At 37.8% G+C, this 21,810-nt stretch overlaps 1 protein-coding gene across 2 annotated transcripts in view; it reads right to left on the reverse strand.

The window, feature by feature from the left end:
• Positions 1–1,221: 1,221 nt before the first annotated feature.
• The window catches only part of DSC2 (desmocollin 2), a 36,377-nt gene continuing 15,788 nt past the window's right edge, over positions 1,222–21,810 (reverse strand). Inside the window, exons 7-17 of one of the 2 annotated variants that reach the window (XM_019465481.2) lie at positions 21,406–21,572; positions 16,762–16,896; positions 16,328–16,513; positions 14,515–14,771; positions 14,249–14,391; positions 9,377–9,604; positions 6,274–6,510; positions 5,782–5,906; positions 3,239–3,496; positions 2,533–2,578; positions 2,335–2,446 (exon numbers count right to left, since the gene is read on the reverse strand). In XM_019465481.2, coding sequence (XP_019321026.2) covers positions 2,543–2,578; positions 3,239–3,496; positions 5,782–5,906; positions 6,274–6,510; positions 9,377–9,604; positions 14,249–14,391; positions 14,515–14,771; positions 16,328–16,513; positions 16,762–16,896; positions 21,406–21,572 — 1,772 coding nt within the window. In that variant the 3' untranslated portion in view covers positions 2,335–2,446; positions 2,533–2,542. Of the gene's footprint in view, positions 2,447–2,532; positions 2,579–3,238; positions 3,497–5,781; positions 5,907–6,273; positions 6,511–9,376; positions 9,605–14,248; positions 14,392–14,514; positions 14,772–16,327; positions 16,514–16,761; positions 16,897–21,405; positions 21,573–21,810 lie in introns of both variants that reach the window. The other variant, XM_019465480.2, reaches the window with a different exon arrangement.

Here is a 21,810-nt window from a genome sequence, read left to right on the forward strand (position 1 = left end):
AATGTATGTGCTAAAACATTGGATATAGAAGGCCCAGGCATCAGGTAATCATTATGAAGAGACATATTCTCAACTGGCAAATATTCTGAAGTAAAATAAAGCAAAACAGGCTTTCGATTATCCTATTTTCTTAATGGATTTTCGTGAATATGAAGTGGGGTTGTACATGTGATATATTTTAAATCACTTAGTATTACAGGAGTGCCTTTCAGGTGGACCACTCTGTATGAGTCTCATGCTTAAAAACCATTTTTTATTCAAATGTCTTACAGCCACCCTAGGAAAAGAGTTATTATCCCCCGTTTTATGATGAAATTAAAAAAAAAACAGACACAGAGAAACTATGCAACTTAACCAATATCCCATAGCATCACAACCTTTAGAATAGCAAAATTATATACACGTGATAACCATGGACCAATGATCTCTCCACATCAAACTCTAAAATTCTAAAAAATGTAGAACACAATTCTAAAGAAGACACTTCTCAAAGTAAGACAAATACACTCTTATGAGCTCCTTTCAGACACATGATTAACAAACTCATACAATAATATTTTAAAATTACCTGATTTTCTTTATCGTACCCAGTAATATACAACACTGTGTGCATGCTTTATTTAAAGTAACTTTAAGAAATAGTATTTTTGACTGAACAATAAGAAAACTATTGAAAAGATAAATTCATTATGGAATAATTACCCAGTGTTAATCTTTAGGAATAATTGTCATAAGCCAACCTTGCGAATTTAAGATAGGCATATTCCTAACGATCATAGATAACAGAAATACATTTCAAATGTCCATGTGGTTAGTGTACTTAGAAAATTCACTGACTGAAATCAGCTGTGAAGCCTGGCCTGGAATTTGGTTGGCTGTTAAGTTTAATTTTGTCTTACTGTTTCAAAATATAAATAGTTTGGCCCACTCTACATTTGTTAAAAACTGTGACCTTAAATGTGAAAAAAAAGACTTCTCAAACAGATAGACATAACTAGCCATTTCATCTAAAAAGTTATAAAATACTTATTCCTAGAGAGCTTTCATGATCCCTGTTCTGCAAAGCTTATTTCAAAATCCCTCACTATTTTGCATTTATAAACTGTGTCCTTGCATTAACGATATGAACTATAAACATGCTATTATATACCAAATAACCACATTCCAATTTTAAATATCCTTTTGTTAACACAGAATGTTGTATCTAATAAAAGCATGACATATTTTTACAGTTTTAATGGCAGAATTAAAGTTCCTTTGTTGAGGAAATAATGAAGCAATAACCAAGATACTTGAAACAATAACATCAACATGACATTAATTTCGAGAAAACAGAGAATAATACACTTACATAAAACAAAAACAGAATAACTCGCTTTATAAAAGAAGAGAGACGGCTTTTTAAAATATTTAGACTCTCCAACCCAAGTAGAAATTTAAAAAATAAAGAGAAGAGAAAGAGAAGTAGAGAGAGAGAAACAGACACGGAGGGAAAGGGGGAGAGACAGAGAGAGAGAGACCAAAGACCAAGGCCTTGCAGAAATAAAAATACATTCTTAGAGCAGTTTTTAAAACTAAATTTTCCTGACAAGGTTGGTAACAGAGAAATTTAGATTCAGTTCAGGATTTTGTATAGAATACAACCTAGAAACTAAAGTCCACCAAAATGGAATTGTATTAACAGTCAATGCCTGGTTGGGACTCTCCCTTTACCTTGAGAAAGGTAATGCTGTGAGAATAAAACATTATCAAGAATGCAATATACACACTTCATAATGTTCAGGACAGCAACAGTTTTTAAGCACCACACAATTCATTAATTAGGTAAATGAATATAATGCTAAAGCAAGTTCTCTGAAATTTTCTATTAGGTTATATTTCAAGTAGCTTATGATATATACTTGAATTAATTACATTTTATTGCACTGTAAGTTGGCTATTGACATTATACCCAAATGTAAACAATAATGTGGACTTCCTTAATTTTTCTACCTGTAGATCTCCTTGGATGGAAGACAACTAATTTATAACTATGTAAAAATTGGGTACTTTGTATACTTATTTACAGCATTTTTCTGTAAATATGCATTTGGCTAAAGAGATCTCATCAAAATAAAGAAGGGGAAAACCCAAAACATTGCATCTTCTATTTTTAAAAAATCCTGGCTTGTATTTAAAAAAGTGGGGGCTCGTGGGGGGCTGGGGAACAGATAAAGCCACTGGCTTTTGTAGACTTATTAGAATCCACTCATCTCCTTATGCACGCTTCTGCTAGTGTCCTAAATTTGGGTTCCAAATGATCCAAAAATTCAAGCCCATCTTCTTCTTGTCGTTCACTGCAGCAACCTATAGAACCAGCCACTGATCCTTTTCCTTCATAGTTATACGTAAGGACGTAGTCTTGAGCATGCTTCTGATTGTCATCCTGATCACACAGTTGCACCTTCTGCCAGGGGAGAAACACAATATATTTTATTATTATTATTTTAAACACCAAAACTTACTAACATAAAAATAATTGCTTTGATTTACCTTTCATTGTTTAATTTTTAACCAGAGTGTGTCCTCTAATGGATTCCTACATATAAAAAATGCACATGATTGGTCTGTATCATAAATCACTCTATAAATTCACTCTATAGCATGTTTCTAAAAATCACATATGTGGCAGCAAGTATCCTAGGGTTCATGTTACATAATCACGTCTAGCGTGAAATGCAAAATCCCATTAAACTGAACCCAAATGGTGGTGGGCTCAGATCTTTCCAGATAGGCTTACTGACCATAAGGCTATAATTGCCTCGTAGCACACTTTTGGTTTCTAAGATACGATTTATCACATGGGAAATATTAACACAAAGTCATGGGAAAAAAAATAATTTGAATGTCATCACACAGATAACTTTTGTATTTTAAAAATAAAATCACATAACCTGGGATAAAGATTCTTTTCAATTGTTCTTCTACCAAATAAATAAGACATTTCCTGTCCAGTAAGTAAGTAAGTAAATATCATCTAACATTATTTCAGTAAGAACTAAAAACCAAACAAAATGAGAGGAAAAGTAAATATCCACTTAATATCGGAGCATTATTAAATCAAAATTGAGGAAAAACAACTTTCCAATTAAGTAGATCAATAATTAATTGAAAATGAAGGTGAGGCCACTAAATTGTAACAATTCAGAACGCTGAAAAGATATCAAAATCAATTCTTAGGACACCGAGGGAAACTCACTTCACCAAGGCGGGGCTGGGTGAAATTATGCCACTCGGAGTAGGTGTATCTGCAGTTGTCCGTCTCCACGTGTCCTCCCCTGCAGGAATCCAGGGTGTGATGATGCCCCGTCCCCCGGCACGATTCCAGGGTCTGGTGTCCGCCTTTCACCATTTCAATGGTCTCCTGGCCTCCATTTTTCACTCCTGATCCCAAGGTGCCACAAATTCCCTGAGCCGAACTGCCCACGGTATGGGTTGTGAAGCCATTCGTGGAACACTGAAACGGAAACAGTTCGCATTGGGGAAGTACAGAGAAGAACAACCACCACCACAACGAAACGTAAATAATGTTATAAATTCTTGTGTTATAAGGTAAGCTCTCTGAGGGCAGGAACTAAATTGTCTTGGCTATCCTGACCACCTGACTATCGTAACTCCAGGACTTCATGCAGTGTCCTGGAAATCGCCAACTGTCAAGTGGTCTATCCTTGAGACAAATCGGAAAGCTTAATGTATATTCCTCCTCTGAAAACTTCTTAGAGTATTGTACAACGTCACTTATTAAATCCTTCCAACATCTCAAGCCTCAAAATCAGGATTCCGTTATCAATGTCTCACATGTATTTACCCTGCTGGGTTTAAATTCATTCCCTTCACCTGCCTAGAGCAGAAACAGAAATGATGATTGTGGGGAATAAGCTAATTAGCAAAAGAAAGATGCCTTGTTGACCCTGAGGTAGCAGGATCTCACTGTTTTAGTCCCTAGGCAGGCTAAGATAAACAGACTCAGGGCCTCGGGCATGCCAGAAATAACCACCTGCCTGGAGCCAGACCCCTAACACCAAAACCCCCTTTCCTTCACACACATGAGTTAACGTTCGTGGTTTCATCGTCTCTTCGCACACGTCCATCACACTTGTATGCCTTCTGATCCTAATAAAAATGGAGCAAGGACCCTTACTTGGGGCTCTTGTTTCCTCCCGAACATTAGCCTCTCTTGCATTTTAATCCTGTGTCCACTCTCTGCCTGAGAACTCCAGACCCAGAGTCTACAACACATGATCAGTATTTTTTTTTAATTTAAAAATTTTTTTTAAATCTATTTTTTAGAGAGAAAGAGAATAGGGCAGAGGCCCAGAGCGAGGGGGACAGAGGATCTGAAGCAGGCTTCACACTGATAGCAGAGAGCCTGATGTGGGGCTTGAAGCCATGAACCATGAGATGATGACCTGAGCCAAAATTGGATGCTTAACCCACTGAGCCACCCAGGCTCCCCGACTGGTATTTTTATTCAATGTCTAATCTAGTTCCCCTCAACTAGAACAAAAATATAGACATAAAGTTGCCATAAACATCTTGGCTGGAATAATAAATCCTTGCAATCTTGGGGTGCCTTTTGTGGCTCAGTCGGTTGAGCTTCTGACTCTTGATTTTGGCCTCAGGTCATAATCTCAGGGTTATGAGATCAAGCTCCGTGTCAGGCTCCATGCTGGGTGTGCAGCCTGCTCAAGATTCTTTCCCTCTGCCTCTCCCACCCTTCCTGCTTGTGTGTACTCTCTCTCCTTAAAAATAATTAATTTTTAAAATTTTTTTTTAACATTTTATTTATTTTTGAGACAGGGAGAGACAAAGCATGAACAGGGGAGGGTCAGAGAGAGGGAGACACAGAATCTGAAACAGCCTCCAGGCTCTGAGCTGTCAGCACAGAGCCCAACACGGGGCTCGAACTCATGGACCGCGAGATCACGACCTGAGCCAAAGTCGGCCGCTTAACCAACTGAGCCACCCAGGCGCCCCTAAAAATAATTAATTAATTAATTAAAAAGAAAATCCTTGCAATCTCAATAAATAAAAATAAACCAGCAGAGATGCTTCTCTGGCCACTAATTTTCCATGGTTTGTTTTTGTAGGAAACGCTAAGTTTTGTTTTATTTTTTTTTACACGTTTTACACTTTTTAAAGTTTTCTAAATCTGTCCTGTTCTTATCATCATTATGCTTTTGTAGAAAATTTACATGTTCCTCATCCACATACTAGGCCAGAAACCGAAGCTGGATCTCTGTAGTCACTGGCTAGCACTGCCGGATCATAAATTTGACCTCAGGCTTCTTTCTAACCCACATTAGCACCGGAAAGACTCCATTAAAGTTCTTCCCACACAGATCAAAGCTTGTAGTCATTTTATTGCTGCTGCCAGGAAAAAAAAAAAAAACTTAAAATAATTATGCTGATGATCTGTGAATAATTAAATGAAATATTTTTACAGCACAAACAGCAGTTTCAATACATAAAAAAGACCTAAAGTTGAAATCATGAAACACTTCAAGTAGGAATAATAATGACAGCTGAAGGATTTTTAGTGTGAAGTAACACCCTATGACCACAGTGAAATATCACATAGCATCATGAGAACCAACCTAATTTTATCTACTTCCACAGGAACAATGGAATTTTATATATTGTAAGGTACCCGACTGCAAAAGAACTTGTCCCAGAAAGAGAATTCTAGTTGGTTAGGCCAGTTTGTCCTTTGTGTTTATTTTAGAAAGACAAACTACTTACCATTTTGTCATCTCCAGGAGCTTCAGTGTTTGACACGATGAGGTTCTGCTGGGCTAAATCATCGGGAAACGCTTTGGGCTGTTTAGCTGTCCCGGTAGCCCCACAGACTAAGGTAAATAGGATACCTGGAGGATGAGAGAAATTGCTTCCGTTTATCATAAAACAATGTGAAGTTACGAATTTAGGATGACTAATATGAAGACAGCTTTCCAGAAAACATACACACGATGGCCTATGGTGAAATCGTAGGCAATTGGCAAGTCCGCCCTAACCAGAGATGCCGCGAAGACGTGCTATAAGGGCTGTATTTTTGCGCTGAATTTTAGGTCTGTGCTGAGAGAACACTAGTTGCAATATATAAGTTAAATATGTTGTGCTAAATTGAAATAGAACTATCTTCAAGTGGCCAGCTACAGAGAGCAGTGTTGACTCGAAGAATGAGTCTTGAAAGTTATTTCAGAGGCTCTTATTTGAGTTCATGCAGGGACTTACAAAAGAGCAATGCTATGCCCAGCAGTATCGCAAGGATGGCCCATTTTCCAAGCCTCACTTCTCCATTGCCAGTCCTTGGGTCTGTGCGAAGTGCGCAATCATTTTCAGTAACACAGTCACATAGTATAACTTTTAATGGAGTGACGACTGACAGGCCATGTCTGTCTCTAACTCTGACAGGTACTTGATATGGTCCAAATGGAAGGTCGTTCTTATAGAAAAGACGAGCTGCTGTATCTGAAAGAAAATAAAACCGAGTGATATAGAATGTCACAAATGCCTCCTATGTTAGGATGTTCACCAAATTTCTCCACAAATGGATCTTCCTGATGGGAGGGCACAGCCGGCACAGGATCGTGAATGGGAACGGACTGAGGAGTTCTCATCTACCTCGATGGTAAACATACCGCAAAGAAAACTTTATCCCTGCTGTGTCTTATAGAAATGTCTTTTGGCTTTTGGAATAATATATTTTTCCATCCATAAACAAACCTTTTCCAATCACAAGTAATAGGCTTGTTAAGACATCGGTCTTTATCACCACTTTAAAAATTTTTAAGAGAAACTTACAGTGCAATTTTCATTTATACACGATTCATCATAGAGTAACAGTCTGAAATTCTGGACATTTCTCCTTACTTTGTTTGCATATATTGTGCCAAACAGTATTACACAGTTGTGACTTACTGTCAGAGACTGATTCTGACAACTTAGAACGTGGCTGACCTTGAACATACCAGCAGGCATGAGCGGTCCTGCTGCTACAGCATCTCATGGTCCTATAGGACCATGTATTTGCTTTTAGGTCAAGGGTGGAAAATATCCACGTCAAAATCCAGTTGAGTCTTAAGCACATATCCAAAGATATAATATTATCCTGAACGTAAACACCACATGCACATGTCCAAGAATAATCCCCCTGCAGTGTGACAATTCCATTGATTTTTAAGGTGTTTGAAGCTGTAAATATAAATTTGGATGTTTGGGTAAAGAAATCAGTGAATAAGTCTATTATAAAGGAAAGGATGGTGTGCGCCTGGGTGGCTCAGTCGGTTGAGCGTCCAACTTCAGCTCAGGTCACGATCTCCTAGCTTGTGAGTTTAAGCCTCGCAACGGACTCTCTGCTGTCAGTGTGGAGCCCGCGTTCGATTCTGTGTCTCCCTCTCTCTCTGCCCCTCTCCCACTAGCTCCCTCTCTCTCTCAAAAATAAATAAACATTTTAAAAAAGAAAACCAAATAAAAGAAAGCATGGTTAACTTGGTAAGTTTATGTGTAGGAAATAATACTAAGATTAACAAAACCAAAATTGATGGTGCATAATGTGCCATGGTCTGATGCATTCATTATCCTGTTGACTCCCTCAAATAATCCCACTTTACATATGAGTAAATTAAGGCCCAAAGAGAATAAATAGCATGGTCATATTTATGTCACTAATAAACAGTGGAGCCAGCATTTAACACAGCCTATCTGACTTCAAAGCCTCTTTAGGATATGTTCTTCTTGATTTGGTGTTTCCCAGACTTTGGGTTACTTCACAGATAGTAAAACTTTAAAGTAACAAAGCTTTGAGCAACATAATCCTGCCACTGTTTTACTGTATGAAGTAGGAATATTAAAAAAAAAAAAATTACCATCTCGCTCCACATTATCTAAAAAGAAATGATATTATGACACCAAATCAGTAGAAAGAACAAAATCTAAAAATAAGGTTAGTTGTTCCCAAGAAAAGAATAGTTGATAACCTTACACACATACACACACACCAGAATACTGTTTTTAGAAAGACTGAAAATGCTGCCGGTCCACAGAGCAGGATTCGGGACACAGTCGGGTCTTAACTTGTCGCCGTAGCTTCTATGTGTCCTTGTTTTACTTCCCTCTTCCTATTTCCCTTCCCTTGGCTCACAACTTTTGTTTTTTAATTTGTCATAAAAGAAATAGAGGAATATTCATTGGAAGCATGGGGTTGAAAACCATTCAAGGACACCATAAGGGCAAACCCTCTGTTTATGGCAGATCTTGAACCATGAACGCTGAAGTGGGGGGCGACCAGGCCATCAGGGCCCGTGGGCAGTACAGTCAGGAGATGCCGAGAGCACCGCAGAGTGAAGAGCCGATGGAGTGAGTGAGGCAGCTGGCATGGAGAGGCCCCTCCATTTTGCCAATCTTATCACCATAGATCCTCTCATGGGGAAAGTCAGAAGTACAGACTAGGAACTAAGTTGGGGGAGAATCCCAACTAGAAAACAAAAGATGAGAAAAGGTCAGAGGTCAATGCAGTGCAGAGACAAGGGACAGCAGAGTGGACACTGTGACGCATACCCAGATTCCCTGCACTCAGGGACATACTGTCCTCGCATTGTCCCAGCTGTTTGGGGAGGCCATAAGCTTCTTCAACGTCTGTGCCATTTTGCCAAAAGTCACGCCCCTCAAGGCACCCACTCCACTGCCTGAGCCATGAAAGAGGCTCAACTTGGGGCCCCCTGAAGGGCCATTAACTCAGACTCCCTGTGGGGTTAACTACAGCTGTCCTTTGACTTGGGCTGCAGCTTGGCTTTTCTCTGCCCAATTCTGCTTTCCTTCCTTTCACATCTACTGATGCCAAGCAAATTCCTTATTAATACTCTGCCTGAGAAACTCTTGTCTCAGAGTTCACTTCCTAGGGAACAGACCGGCAACATATGGTGATCCCCTTACGACCTAGGAAACCATTAGTGAGTGAAGAATCTATGTGGAGGAGAGGTCAGCAAGTCAGGAAGTGATGGCATTAGACCCAGGCTAAGGCGGGATATGTACAGGGGAGGGGAATGGGGACTCACACAGCCCCTAACAGAATCTTGACACAGGAGAGATTAGAAACGGTGCAAGAGGGGCACCTGGGTGGCTCAGTCAGTTAAGCAACCGGCTCTTGATTTTGGTTCAGGTCATGGTCTCATGGTTCCTGAGTTTGAGTCCTACTTCCCACCACACCGGAATGGAGGAACTTTCCTTCTTTTATTGGTGGTTCCCACACGGTGATTATTCTCATGTTGCATCAAGAAAAAAATATTTTAGACATCCGGATGCTGAAAAGGACAAAGTCATGTTTAGTAATACGTACCATTAATTTTTGTCAGTCTCCACATTCTTTCTATGCCTGCATCAGGAACACTCTCCAAACTGAAGTCAAAGGGTGGGCCATTTATAGGATCGTCAGGATCCACTGCAGAGATGTCTGCAGATGACATGACGGTTTTGCAGATGACCACCGTCTGTTTTGGGATAACTGGGCCATTATCGTTCATGTCTTCAAGTATAATTCCCAGCGTCCCAGTACACGTTCTCCCATCTAGAAAATTGGATATAAAAATAGAACATTTTAATGTTCTGAGCTTTAACTAGGAAATTCTACATTGAAAAAAAAAAGTTTTAAATGTGAATTTGGCACTTGTGACATATCAATGACAAGCGCAAAGCTGTGCCCTTAAGGAATGTTAAAAAAAAAAAAGTGTCACTTTTGGATGGGTTGGAGAGATAATAACTATTTAGATTTGTCATCCATTCACTATCCATGCAACTGAGATGGAAACTGTTATAGAGGTTAGTTTTGACTGATTTTTAAAAAGGAGAAAAGAGGATGAACAAGGGCATTTCTGGTATACTTAAAAGCACAAGGACATTCAGGAAGGTGGGAAAGCATAACATGCACATCCATCTTCTAGACATAATGAAGGGGAAGGCAAATTGGTTGGAGTTCAAAACCTCAGAGAAGAGCCAAGGGTTCTTGAAAGCCATTCTAAGGAGCCTGGAGTTTAATATACATCTAGGGAGTGAGTAAGGTTTTGGAGCAGGGGAACTGAAAGGTAAGATTGTGGATATGGAAGATCAGAACAACATAGTACATAGGACCATTTGAAGGACGAAAGACTCCAGAAGCAGAAAATCACTTGCAAACCAAACTAATCAGAGTGGCTGTAGCCTAAGGAATGCATCTATCTATATATTTATTTTACTTTTTATGCTTACTTATTTGTTTTGAGAGAGAACAAGAGAACGAGCAGGGAAGGGGCAGAGAGAGAAGGAGAGAGAATCCCAAGCAGGCCCCTCGGTGTCAGCACGAGCCTAACTTGGGGCGTGAACCCACGAACTATGAGATCATGACCTGACAAGAAACCAAGAGTTGGACGCATAACGGACTGAGCCACCCAGGCACCCCTCATCTGTCTATATATATTTAATAAAAACTTACTGAATAACCACTTTGTACAGGGCACTGTGCTGGCAAACAACCTAGGGGATTCAAAGAGGAAGTGAGCATGTGTCCAGGCCACAAACCAGTAACACAGTTGTGAAGCCCGAAGCTGAACACAAATCCAGGACTTCTGTCTCTAAACCACTTATTCTTTCTTCCATTTAATAAGAAGGGCTTGGATATCAAGCAGGGAGAAGAGGGGAGCAAACCTGTGTTGCCTGCTGCCTGGGGCCGTGCCTTAGATAAAACTGCCAACCTAGGAGAGCTGGAAGATGGGGCACAGCCCTACAGTCACAACTTCAACCCAGGCAACAGGACCTATGATACTTGCAGTGTCTTCAAAGGCCAGGAGAACTGGTTCTGAAACGTGGGGCACAGCAAAGGACAAGGTGGGGGCAACTCTAAGACTCCTATGGGGTGAAGCGGGAAGGATGGAGAAACCAACAACAGAGAGACAACTGAACACCTCCCATGTGATAGAAGCTTGCAAGTTAAAATTCAAGAATGAGCAGGATTAATGCTAAAAGGAAAACCAAAATCATCCATCAGAAGATTGATTCACCCTACACAAGACATCTTTGAAACATGTTATGTTTAGTATCTTCAAAGACATAAAAAGGGCAACTACTTAAACAACAATGAAATTATAGCTTAAATTCCAGTAGAAATAAAACAGCAACATTCCTCTCATAGGGACTCTAGAAGAAGAGAATAACTAGAACGTCGGGGAAGCAGTATTTAAATACATAATTGCTGAGAATATCCCATAATTAAAGAAAAACATGATCTTCCATGCTAGATAAATAAAAATACATTCACACCGTAAATGTTGTATTGAAACTATAGAATGCAACCTAAGGAACTATAAAAGTTATCTAGACATACTATCCACAAAGGGACAATAGTGAGATTGACAGTAGGATAAACATCAGCAACAAGAGATGCCACAAGATAATGGAGTATGACCTGCACAGTGTTGAGGAAAAGAAGGAGTTAATTCAAAATGTTAAACCAAGTCAAATTATCAAGTCAAGCATGAGAATGATATTTTTCAGAGCAAGTCAGGCAGGATTTAACACCCATACCACACCATTGGACGGACTAGTAAAGGACATGCACCAGCAAGAAGAAACGGGGAACCAGGAGAGAAGAAATGAGATGATGAGAGAAGAAACAAGCTGCCAAGAAACAATGCAACTATCTCTCATTTTGGACAACTAAACAAAGAGGGAGAAGAAGAGGGAGACAAAGGAAGCAGGGAGATGCGTATTTCATCTACCTGACATACTTTTCTCAGGGCAGAATAATTTCACTTCTCACAATCTCTTGTTCTCACGCTATGTGCTGTTTTCTGGCTCTCTCTGGAAATTGGGACTGCTGGTGGTCTTGAACACTTCCTTTCCATTTGAGTCCACACACTGAGTTGAAAGCACACGGCTTACTGACTGAATCTAATTGCATTGTCTTTGAAAGTTGAAACTCTTCCGTGTTTGCTCTTCTACTACTGTGCTGAATGCCTGAATTTCCTTCCATTAAACGTTTGGAGTTGTTCAATACACTCCGTTTTTTTGCACACTGTCATTCATATTGGTGTACAATATGTAAACCAAAGATCTTAGACATCTAATTCAGTGTCTCACAGCCATTATTCATCTGTTGATTAAATAAATAATCCCCTTATTCATTGGAGCGTATGCATGCAATGGTCACCTAATGTCCAAGCAATTCTATATAAGTAAGTACTAATTCCAAATATGAAGTCATGCAAAGCCATGGCTTTGTGATTTTTGTGCATGGCGCCCTCCTGGTAAATGTTTCAAACATTTTTTGAAAGCACGCTCCTCCCCAAAGCGCGAATAATACAACAAACATAGAAACCTAAAACTGAGCTATATGGAGGAGATACTTAAGTGACACTGCCAGGAGAGCTAAATTTGAGAAGATACTGAGAAGAAGAGAAATTGAACGCCAACTGAAGAAATAGCTATGTTCAGGAGAGTGGAAGGTGGTACCAGAAAACATATGGATGATAGAGGGGTGTGTGGAACAATTTATACACAGAAGCGTTGCAAGAGAGTTTCAGAAAGAGGAAGTAAGTGCTGTAGAGAAGCAGGAGGGTGGGAAGTGAGAATGGACCCAGAGGTCAGTGCTCACTCACGAAAGAGACTCTTTCATTAGGAAGCAGCTGGGGTGGCGGGGGGGGGGGGGGGGGGGGGCGGGCAAATGAAATTAGCTAGTATAGATTTTAGAAAAAGGTACAAACAAAAACACACAAAAAACATCCTTTTGTAGAATCTCAGTTCAAGGAATAAATAGACGTAAAATTATTTATCCCCTACCCTCTTCAATAGAAATGAATGGGAAAGGCCCCACTACACATTTATTCTATTCTGCAGTGATGATTAACTCATCTAAACTCCATACACATATTTGATCTCTCAATTATTTAATCTCTTCTGCAACAAAGGAGAATGTAGAATAAAATTATATCCCAAATGTCTAATCCCAGATAGTAGTTTTATCTTATCTATCAACAAACCATTTGCCAAGTGCTACTTAAAATGTAAAAAGAATAGGGGTGCCTAACTGGCTCAGTCAGTTAAGCATCCGACTTCAGCTTAGGTCATGATTTCACGGTTCGTGGGTTTGAGCCCCACGTCAGCCTCTGTGCTGACAGCTCAGAACCTGGAGCCTGCTTCGGATTCTGTGTCTCCCTCTCTCTCTACCCCTCCCCTGGTTGGGCTCTGTCTCTCTCTCTCTCTCAAAAATAAACATTAAAAAAAAAAAATGTAAAAAGAACAGATTTGATTTTCATATCATTTTTCTTTTTCACTTGCCTTTGACCAAAAAGCAGGTCCTGACAACGGGACAAAGGAAGCTGAGGCCTTAAAGGGCAATCTTCAATTAATCAAAGTTAAATTAATAATAATTACAACCTTTCCAATTCAGCCAATGGATATGAACCATCTCTCATTAATTTAGAGAGGACTGAAATACCTAAAACATCTTTCAAAGTCACTTCTAAGTTCCAACTTTGTAAGCCGAAGTGTAATAACTTATGTTTACTGGAGCTGGCATATTTGGTTTATGGATGCACAAAGGTCAAACGTATAACATGTACTAAATGGGTCTCATATATAACCACTGTGCTCATACTTCCCTCAGTTTGGTAGGACTCACAGAACATTTTACATTTCATATGGTTTTATGGATTCACAAAATTTGTCTTTCTAATTTTATAGTATACTATTAATCGTATCTATGATTACTTTTATATAATGTCCTTAATCAGAATTCTAACCCCCAAGTATGTTGATAGTTTCTTGTAAAAAGACAGAACTGTTTTCCAGGAATGCACTATGGGGCAGTAAGTATGTTCTCCCTGCAATGAATTTTCCTTCCACAGTGAATATTTTAAAAAGAGATGACTAGATAAATTGAAGGTAATGTTACCAAAGTAACTTTCTCAATGTTCAATTATTGTTTACTTTCAATAAGCCACAGTTTCCAGTATTTCTATAACTAAATTATTTTATAATTACACAAAACGGGGGGTGTTATTAGAAAGCAGACATGAATTAATAAGTTACAGCAAACTTCTCACTTGCTCTATGTCTTTTGGAGGAGAAATACATTTTGAAAATATATGCAGCTGATTTAAAAATCTATACTGTTGGCTTAAACACTGAGGATGTAAGTAGGTGAGAATTGATGTAGCAGGATTAAAAACAAAGTTCTTACCTTTGCCTGATGCAAGGATTGTAATATTATATGCACCACCTCTGATGGTCTCTGTCTCTCTATCCAGGCTTCTGAAAGTGGTGATTGATCCTGAGTTTTCATCTACTGTCACCCACCCTTTTGGATCAGTTAATTTCTTATACCTGTTAATAATGATAAATTAAGATGACAAAATGGGTCATAGGCCAAATTATAATTCTGGCATTAAAAAACAAGTTATGAATTTTAAAAACATGGTAAATTTGGAGTTAACTAAAAGAAGATACCTTATGCCACTGCTACTTTTCGTCTCGGGGTCATATGCTTTATATCCATCGCTCTTTGTTCCCGGTGGCGCATTTTCTCTAATTTGAACGGTTTGCACTGCAGGGCTACACTCGGGGCCCTCATCCTGATTTTTTACATTAACGGTAACTGTTGCTGTGCTCATGACTGATCGTGAACTAGCCTCTTTAGAATACGGAGCTTCATTAACTACTCCAATTTGTAGGTTCACCTGTTGTCTTTCTTCATAATTCAGTGGCTACAAAAGCAAGTGTGTTGAAAATCAGATCAAGACGTTTAACGTTTGGCCATGCTAAGTGCCATACATAACTCGTGCCGGGAATAGTCCTGACAATATTAAACATAGACTCAGAAACGAGGTGGTGGTTGGAAGAGGAGAATCCTTCAACTGATTCAGTATTTGGGTGGACAAAACCAGCAAAACAAAACAAACAAAAACTGTTCTTCAACTGCAAGTAATATCAGAGTCCTGATAATGATTGCAAAAAGTATGTGAGGTTAAGACTTGAGACGTTAGGAACTCCATAACCTAACCAATAGTTATTTTCTGCTCCATTCATTTTTGGGACAACTTATCCTACCATTCTGACATGAGTAAAATTATTTGTACCTGGTTTGGGGTAGAAACTATGGGTCAAATTTTCTAAAATGTTTTTCAGAGAGGACAGAGAAGAAACTGGAAAGCTCATGGACATTACACTGTCTTTTGTTAGCTCTTCCATCCCAGGTACTTTCTAAAAAACACTGGTAGTACCAAATTTACTGGAACGTTTTTATTTTATCTTGCCTGATATTAGTTATAATGGGAATGGGTAAAGCCATTCCCTACAAGACAGAGATTTTGTCAGGTGTTAAGACTTCACAGAGATAAGATTCTTTCTTAGAATACCAAGGATTAGGGTAGGGGTTGGGTGAGGAAAGAGATAAGATTCAAAGGACATTTCTTTACTCTTTGAAATACAGAAATTAACCCACAAAACTGCAGCTAATTTTCATCATGGTAAGAAGAAAGAATTCGTCACTTGATTCATCCTCTTTGTGAAAATGTACAAAAAGGGAAACTACACGGACCCAGGATAGAATCACATTCTAGATAAAGATACAGCACAATGAAGACTAGGACTGTGTCCAAAACAAATGGAGCCCAGGTGGCTTTATGGGCTAACTGGCTCTGGAAATAGCAGTGAGGACTTCTGAGATGTTGCAGAATAGTATTAGAAAGAGGTTGTACAAGTATCCGGATCTTTGAATGGTTGACGATTCCCATTCTTAACCAAGAAGCTAAGGTTGTAATGTATGCTAGATATAGATGAACAGATCTACAAACGCTCTCCCTGTGGGTCTTACCAGGAATAACTCACCATTTGGGAAATTCAGTAAATAAGTGGAGTCTCCCTGACCCAGCTACAGAAAGAATGGGCCAGGAAAGTTTGGCCCCAAACTTGGCCCCCGTGGGCATCAAAGCTGTGCCAGTATTTGAACTGTTAAGAGATGTTGGTTATAAAGTGGATACTATTGACCATATGTACATGTATATACACACACATATATATATACACACACATATATATATATACACATATATATATATATTATTTTAAAAATCATGCCTTTATAAAAGGTTTCCCAAATTGAATATATCCATCCCATTATAGATATGGAGAACATTTACATTTACCTATATATCTACATTATTCGTATATTTACCAGAATTCTCTTCTTCTCATTAAACCCTAGTATGCTAATCTATGATATTATAAGCTACAAATAACTAATTTACTAATTTATTCTTACCTTAACCACATACAGAACTCCTTCATTGGTTCTGGGATCTGTTACAATTTTAAAATTCCCATTTTCATTGCCCTTTAAAATGGTATAATTGGCTCTCCAATTAGCAGTATTTATTAAATCCTTATCTTCAACGGTAACACGTAAGATTTCCACATCAACTCTATTTTCTTCCACTGATGTCACATACTAAAATAATAAAAAACAAAAAAAAAAGGCTTAATTAGTTACTGTAACCCATAGAGCACAGTGGGAAGTAAACTCAGTTCTTCTAATTTCCAAGGACTATGGTCACATGATTTTAAATCCTGAGTCCGGGTTACTGTCACGTGACTGGGGATACTGCATTTGAAATCATGCAGCATGGAGAGAGGTATGCATGTTTACCAATTAACACTGGGTCATACATTTTTCTTTTATTACTATCATGTACTTACAGAAGTACGGGTGAATGTTGGCAAGTTGTCATTTACATCTTCAACATTAATGATGCAAGTTGAAGTTGTCTGCAAACCAAAATATTGACCATCCATATCCTGGACTTTTATTTTCAGCTGGTATTTATCAATTAGCTGAAAGGAAAGAATTTAATTATTATGCAAAAGCAACATTATAAATGAAATCCTAATTTACACTCTGTAAATTTTCTTGCATTAAAAATTTAAGAAGAACACTTAAATTTCATAGTTTTCATGTACTAGCAAAAGAATAATTTCCTGACACCCGTATTTTTCTATTAATTTATTAAAATAGAGTAGTTTCTTAAATTTATTTTTATTTATTTAAAGTTGTTATTCATTTATTTTGAGAGGGAGACAGCAAGAGTGAGCAGGAGAGGGGCAGAGAGAGAGAATCCCAAGCAGGTTCCATGCTGTAAGTGCAGAGCCCAATGTGGGGCTCAAACTCATGAACTGTGAGATCATGACCTGAGCCAAAATCAAGAAGAGTTAGACACTTAACCAACTGAGCCACCAGGTGCCACTAGTCTCTCAAATTTAAAGTGCTACTCATAGAATATAGAAGAACTGGTTTTAGTTTTACTCACCAGAAAGAGAAGATATAGCCATAGCACATTTTAAAATTGCCTAGTAGTTAATCAAAATCTTTATCTCTTTTCCAAAGTACATTTTTAAGCTGAAAAATACATACCAGTGACTCTCATACCAGTCTTGTAATAATTAGGTGAGATATCCTCACATAAAAAAGGTAGATTTTAAATATTTACATTTGTAAAAAGATCCAGAACTATAATTTTTTCTCTCTATGGAAAATGGAATCTGGTTCTTAGGGCTTTCTATTCATCAGGGATTGAAGAACGTTCACTTAGAGTTTAAGAAAAATGTGTTTCTTCTCATAATGGTTTCATTTATCTTAAGTACTGAAGCATGAAAGGATTAAAAGCAACTCTAATAATAATGCCTTCTGGATGAACTTTAGAAGTCTTGGGTTCTATTCCTAACTCTAAAGTAACAAATGTAATCTCTCTGGCAGTTGGAAAAGTCATTTAAAACATTTTTTTCATGTTTATTTATTTTTGAGAGACAGAGCACGAGCAGGGAAGGGGCAGAGAGAGACAGGGAGACACAGAATCCGACACATGTTCCAGGCTCTGAACTGTCAGCACAGAGCCCGACGCAAAGCTCGAACTCACGAACGAGCCATGAGGTCATAACCTGAGCCGAAGTCGGACACTCAACCGACTGAGCCACCCAGGCGCCCCTGGAAAAGTCTTTTTAACTAAGTTTTCTCTTCTATAAAATGATAATACTAATACCCTTCTTACATAATTCAACTCTTTTTTTTTTTTTAATTTTTTTTTAACATTTATTTATTTTTTGAGAGACAGAGACAGAGCATGAGCAGGGGAGGGGCAGAGAGAGAGAGACACACACACAGATTTCTGAAGCCAGCTCCAGGCTTTGCGCTGTCAGCACAGAGCCCAACGTGGGGCTTGAACTCACAAACTGCGAGATCATGACCTGAGCCGGAGTCGGATGCTTAATGGACTGAGCCACCCAGATGCCCCTCAACTCTTTTCATAAGACAAAATAATACGTAAAAAACCAGCCTAACCTTCCACCAAGAATGTTTACTCTCCTCTTAATTCCATCACTTCTTGAACTTTCTCGTCTGTATTGCCTAAAATAAAACTAAAAGTTCTCTATCTCTATGCTTTTTACACATGTAATTTTCCTGATTTACTCTTCTCTCATAATCAATCATATAGATAGAGTTAAAAATACTGGCCTCATTTAAAAACTCATGCTAGTGTACTTGCAGGAGAGAATGCATATTTTGTTTGTAGTGAACTGAGGTTTATTGAAAACAATCAACTGGCTGATAAAGCAAAGGAAGAAATGAAGTTTGGGACCTAAATATTAACTTGTGATATCTTGAGATGGAAGACAAATGTGATGTGTAAAGCGCTTAAGTGGTTGAAGGCAACAGATGAAAGCTGGAATCCTGGCATTAATAAGTGTCTCTAAAACACTCGTGGGTGAAAACACTCCCAGACTCCTTCATTAGTCCTGTGTTTTCAACTGACTTATAGAAGGATCTATTTAAGATTTGATGGTCAAAGAGGATTTAGTTTATAATTTGCTTTTCCTGAGCACACAAATTCCATGAAGAATCTGTATAATTTATAGAGCTGCAGCAGTAATTCACTCATTCATTTATTCTGCAGATTATACTGCTTTCTTCACTGTCACGCACTCACAGTAAAAATAAATGAATTTATAAACAATAAAATAAAATTTTAATAAAATACAATTTCACTAGGGAATGTCTTTGTAGATGCAGTAAAAAAAAGAAGAATTTTACTAAATTTTCTTAAATTTCAACCCATAGTCTAGTGAAGAACGGGGAGATATGCATAAAGCATTTCTTCTACATAACATAGTATGATGTTCTTCTCAAGGGAAGTACCTGTGTGATTGTTTATGAACTGAATTAGCTATTGTATGGGTTTTTTAAATAAAATACCATTTTTGACATGAAAGACACCGACAGTCATTTAGACTAGTGTTAGAAGACAATTTGTCATACATAAAGTGAATCTGTCACTTCAAGGAAAACAACTATGTTACCAATGATAAATTGGGGTTTTCAAGCAAGAATGAGAATTCCAGAAAGCCTGTATTGACCAATGTGTATCAGTGGAGGTGAGAAGGTGACTTTTTCCTATATGGTATATGAAATGAATCAATATATGGAAGGAGGATCTGCATAACTCAGTGAACCACTATTTTCCAAATGGTCAACACATGATGTTACAAAATCATACATAGGTAAACTATCCACTCACAGTATAAGATAGACAAATGGATTTTAATGTAACAAAGTACAAAACTCATTGATAAGGCACACTGCAAAAAAAAAAACAAAACCCAAAAACTGATGAAATATTTATGAAACCAAACCTGTCAAGTTTTGGTGTAGTATTAAAGAAGAGTAGCCATAATGATCTGAAATAACTATTAAAATACTCCTCTCCTTTCTAACTTCATATCATGTTGGATTTTCTTTATATACTTTAGCTAAAGCTACATATTATAATAAACCAAATGCAGAAAGAGATATGAGAATCCACCAGTCTTATGCTAAGCCAGGTATTAAAGAGACTTGGAAAAATGCATTATAATGTCAGTCTTCCCAGCAGATTATTTACTGTTTTGGAAAATTATCTTTTATAAAAATGTTATTTATGTTAACATGTAATATATTTATGATTTTTTAAATGGGTACATAAATAAATATCTTAAACTTTTGACAGCTTTAAATACTAACGGAGTAAGTATCAATAAATATAACCCACTAAACAAAAGATCTTGGGAATCCTCAATAACATTTATTCATCCTGAGACCAGAAAATTTAAGGGCCACTGTTCTAATCCATGAGAAAACAAAAGAGGAAGAAGAAATGAATCTGGTACGAAGTTTTCAGGAATCAAAGATATACCTGACAAACAGGTATTTACTATATTTTAAGATTAAGGATTATAAATGTAGTATGTAGGCCAGATAAACTACTATAAGAATTCAGATGAATAGGGGAGCCTATGTGGCTCAGAACATCAAGTGTCCAATTCTTGATTTCAACTCAGGTCATAATCTCACAGTTAGTGAGTTCAAGCCTCGTGTTGGGCTCTGTGCTAATAGCTAGAAGCCTGCTTGGGATTCTGTCTCCCTCTCTCTCTCTGCCCCTTCCCCACCTGCTCTTTATTTCTCTCTCAAAACAAACAAAAATAAACTAAAAAAAGAAAAAAGAATTCAGATGAATAAATACTTGGTGAAGGAAGTAATAGTGAATAACCAAGTGAATGACTCATTAAACTAGGATAGTTGAAGCAGAAATGGACAGAATATAACTAGAAGATAATTTTGGAAGTAACGTCAACATGATTTGGAAAGTGATTTGATCAAGGGAGCAAGAGAAGACATCACATACAATTTTGAAGACATGAATCCAAGCTGACAACAGAAAAATTAACAGGAAAAAAGTGTACTAATGTCACCTGAACTCAAAAACATTGGAAGAAGAGCATATTTAGATGTAAAGAAGAGTTCAATTTTATATGTATATTGCATCTTAGGTACCTGTGAAACACCCAAGTAAGGATTTCAAGCAATCAATGGAAAATGGTAAATTAGAGATCAAAGAGATAGAAATTAACTTTTCTTATAATTTATATAAGGGGAAGAACGTAGATGAGATGGTTGAAGAAGAGATGACACAGGCAAAAAAAAGAAGCATTGTTATCTGTAAATAACAAATTTCCGAACATTTTCAAAAGTTTCACTTCTCATATTTGGCCTTGTTTGTACTACTATCCTATAATTATGTTTATATTAGGCCAGTCGACCTTGTAAAACATACATTTCAAGAGAGAACAAGTTAGCAGTTCAAAATTAGCAGACTGCGAGGTTAATGATCTCCATCAACACACTTAAAATACTGACTTTTATAAAATTAGATTCACGACATGCTTTTTCAAAAACACATCTACAGGTGCTAGACAGAGATCTACGATTAAATGGCCATGTGATAATCAGGTTTTGTCTGCCAGTATTTATGTTACCTCTCTGTCTAGCTGAGATGATGACGTGGTGATCACGCCTGTCGTCGGATGCATAGAAAACAGCGTGGCTGACGCTGGCAACTGCTCGATGATGGAGTACTTGAGACGCGTGTGCATCGTGTCAGGTTCATCTTTGTCAGTTGCACATACCTGGCCCACGGTCGAGCCTACATGTTGAAAAATCCTCTTCAGTATACAAACCTTTTACATTTTCAACTTTCCCTTTTTTTCACTCCTCTCCATCTACTCAAAAAACTTTTCGACCGCTTAATTATATGTCAGAGTAATAATTCATACATTTGCAGACTTCTATATGAAGTATCGTTTCTTGTAAATATCCCAGCATTCGAACATTTTGGAATTTGGTGACCGTATCGGCATTTACTGTATTTAATGTATAATTTA

The sequence above is a fragment of the Panthera pardus genome, unplaced genomic scaffold (genome assembly GCF_024362965.1).
Source record: "Panthera pardus isolate Hobbes unplaced genomic scaffold, ASM2436296v1 HiC_scaffold_15, whole genome shotgun sequence".
Classification (NCBI taxonomy): Eukaryota; Metazoa; Chordata; class Mammalia; order Carnivora; family Felidae; genus Panthera; species Panthera pardus.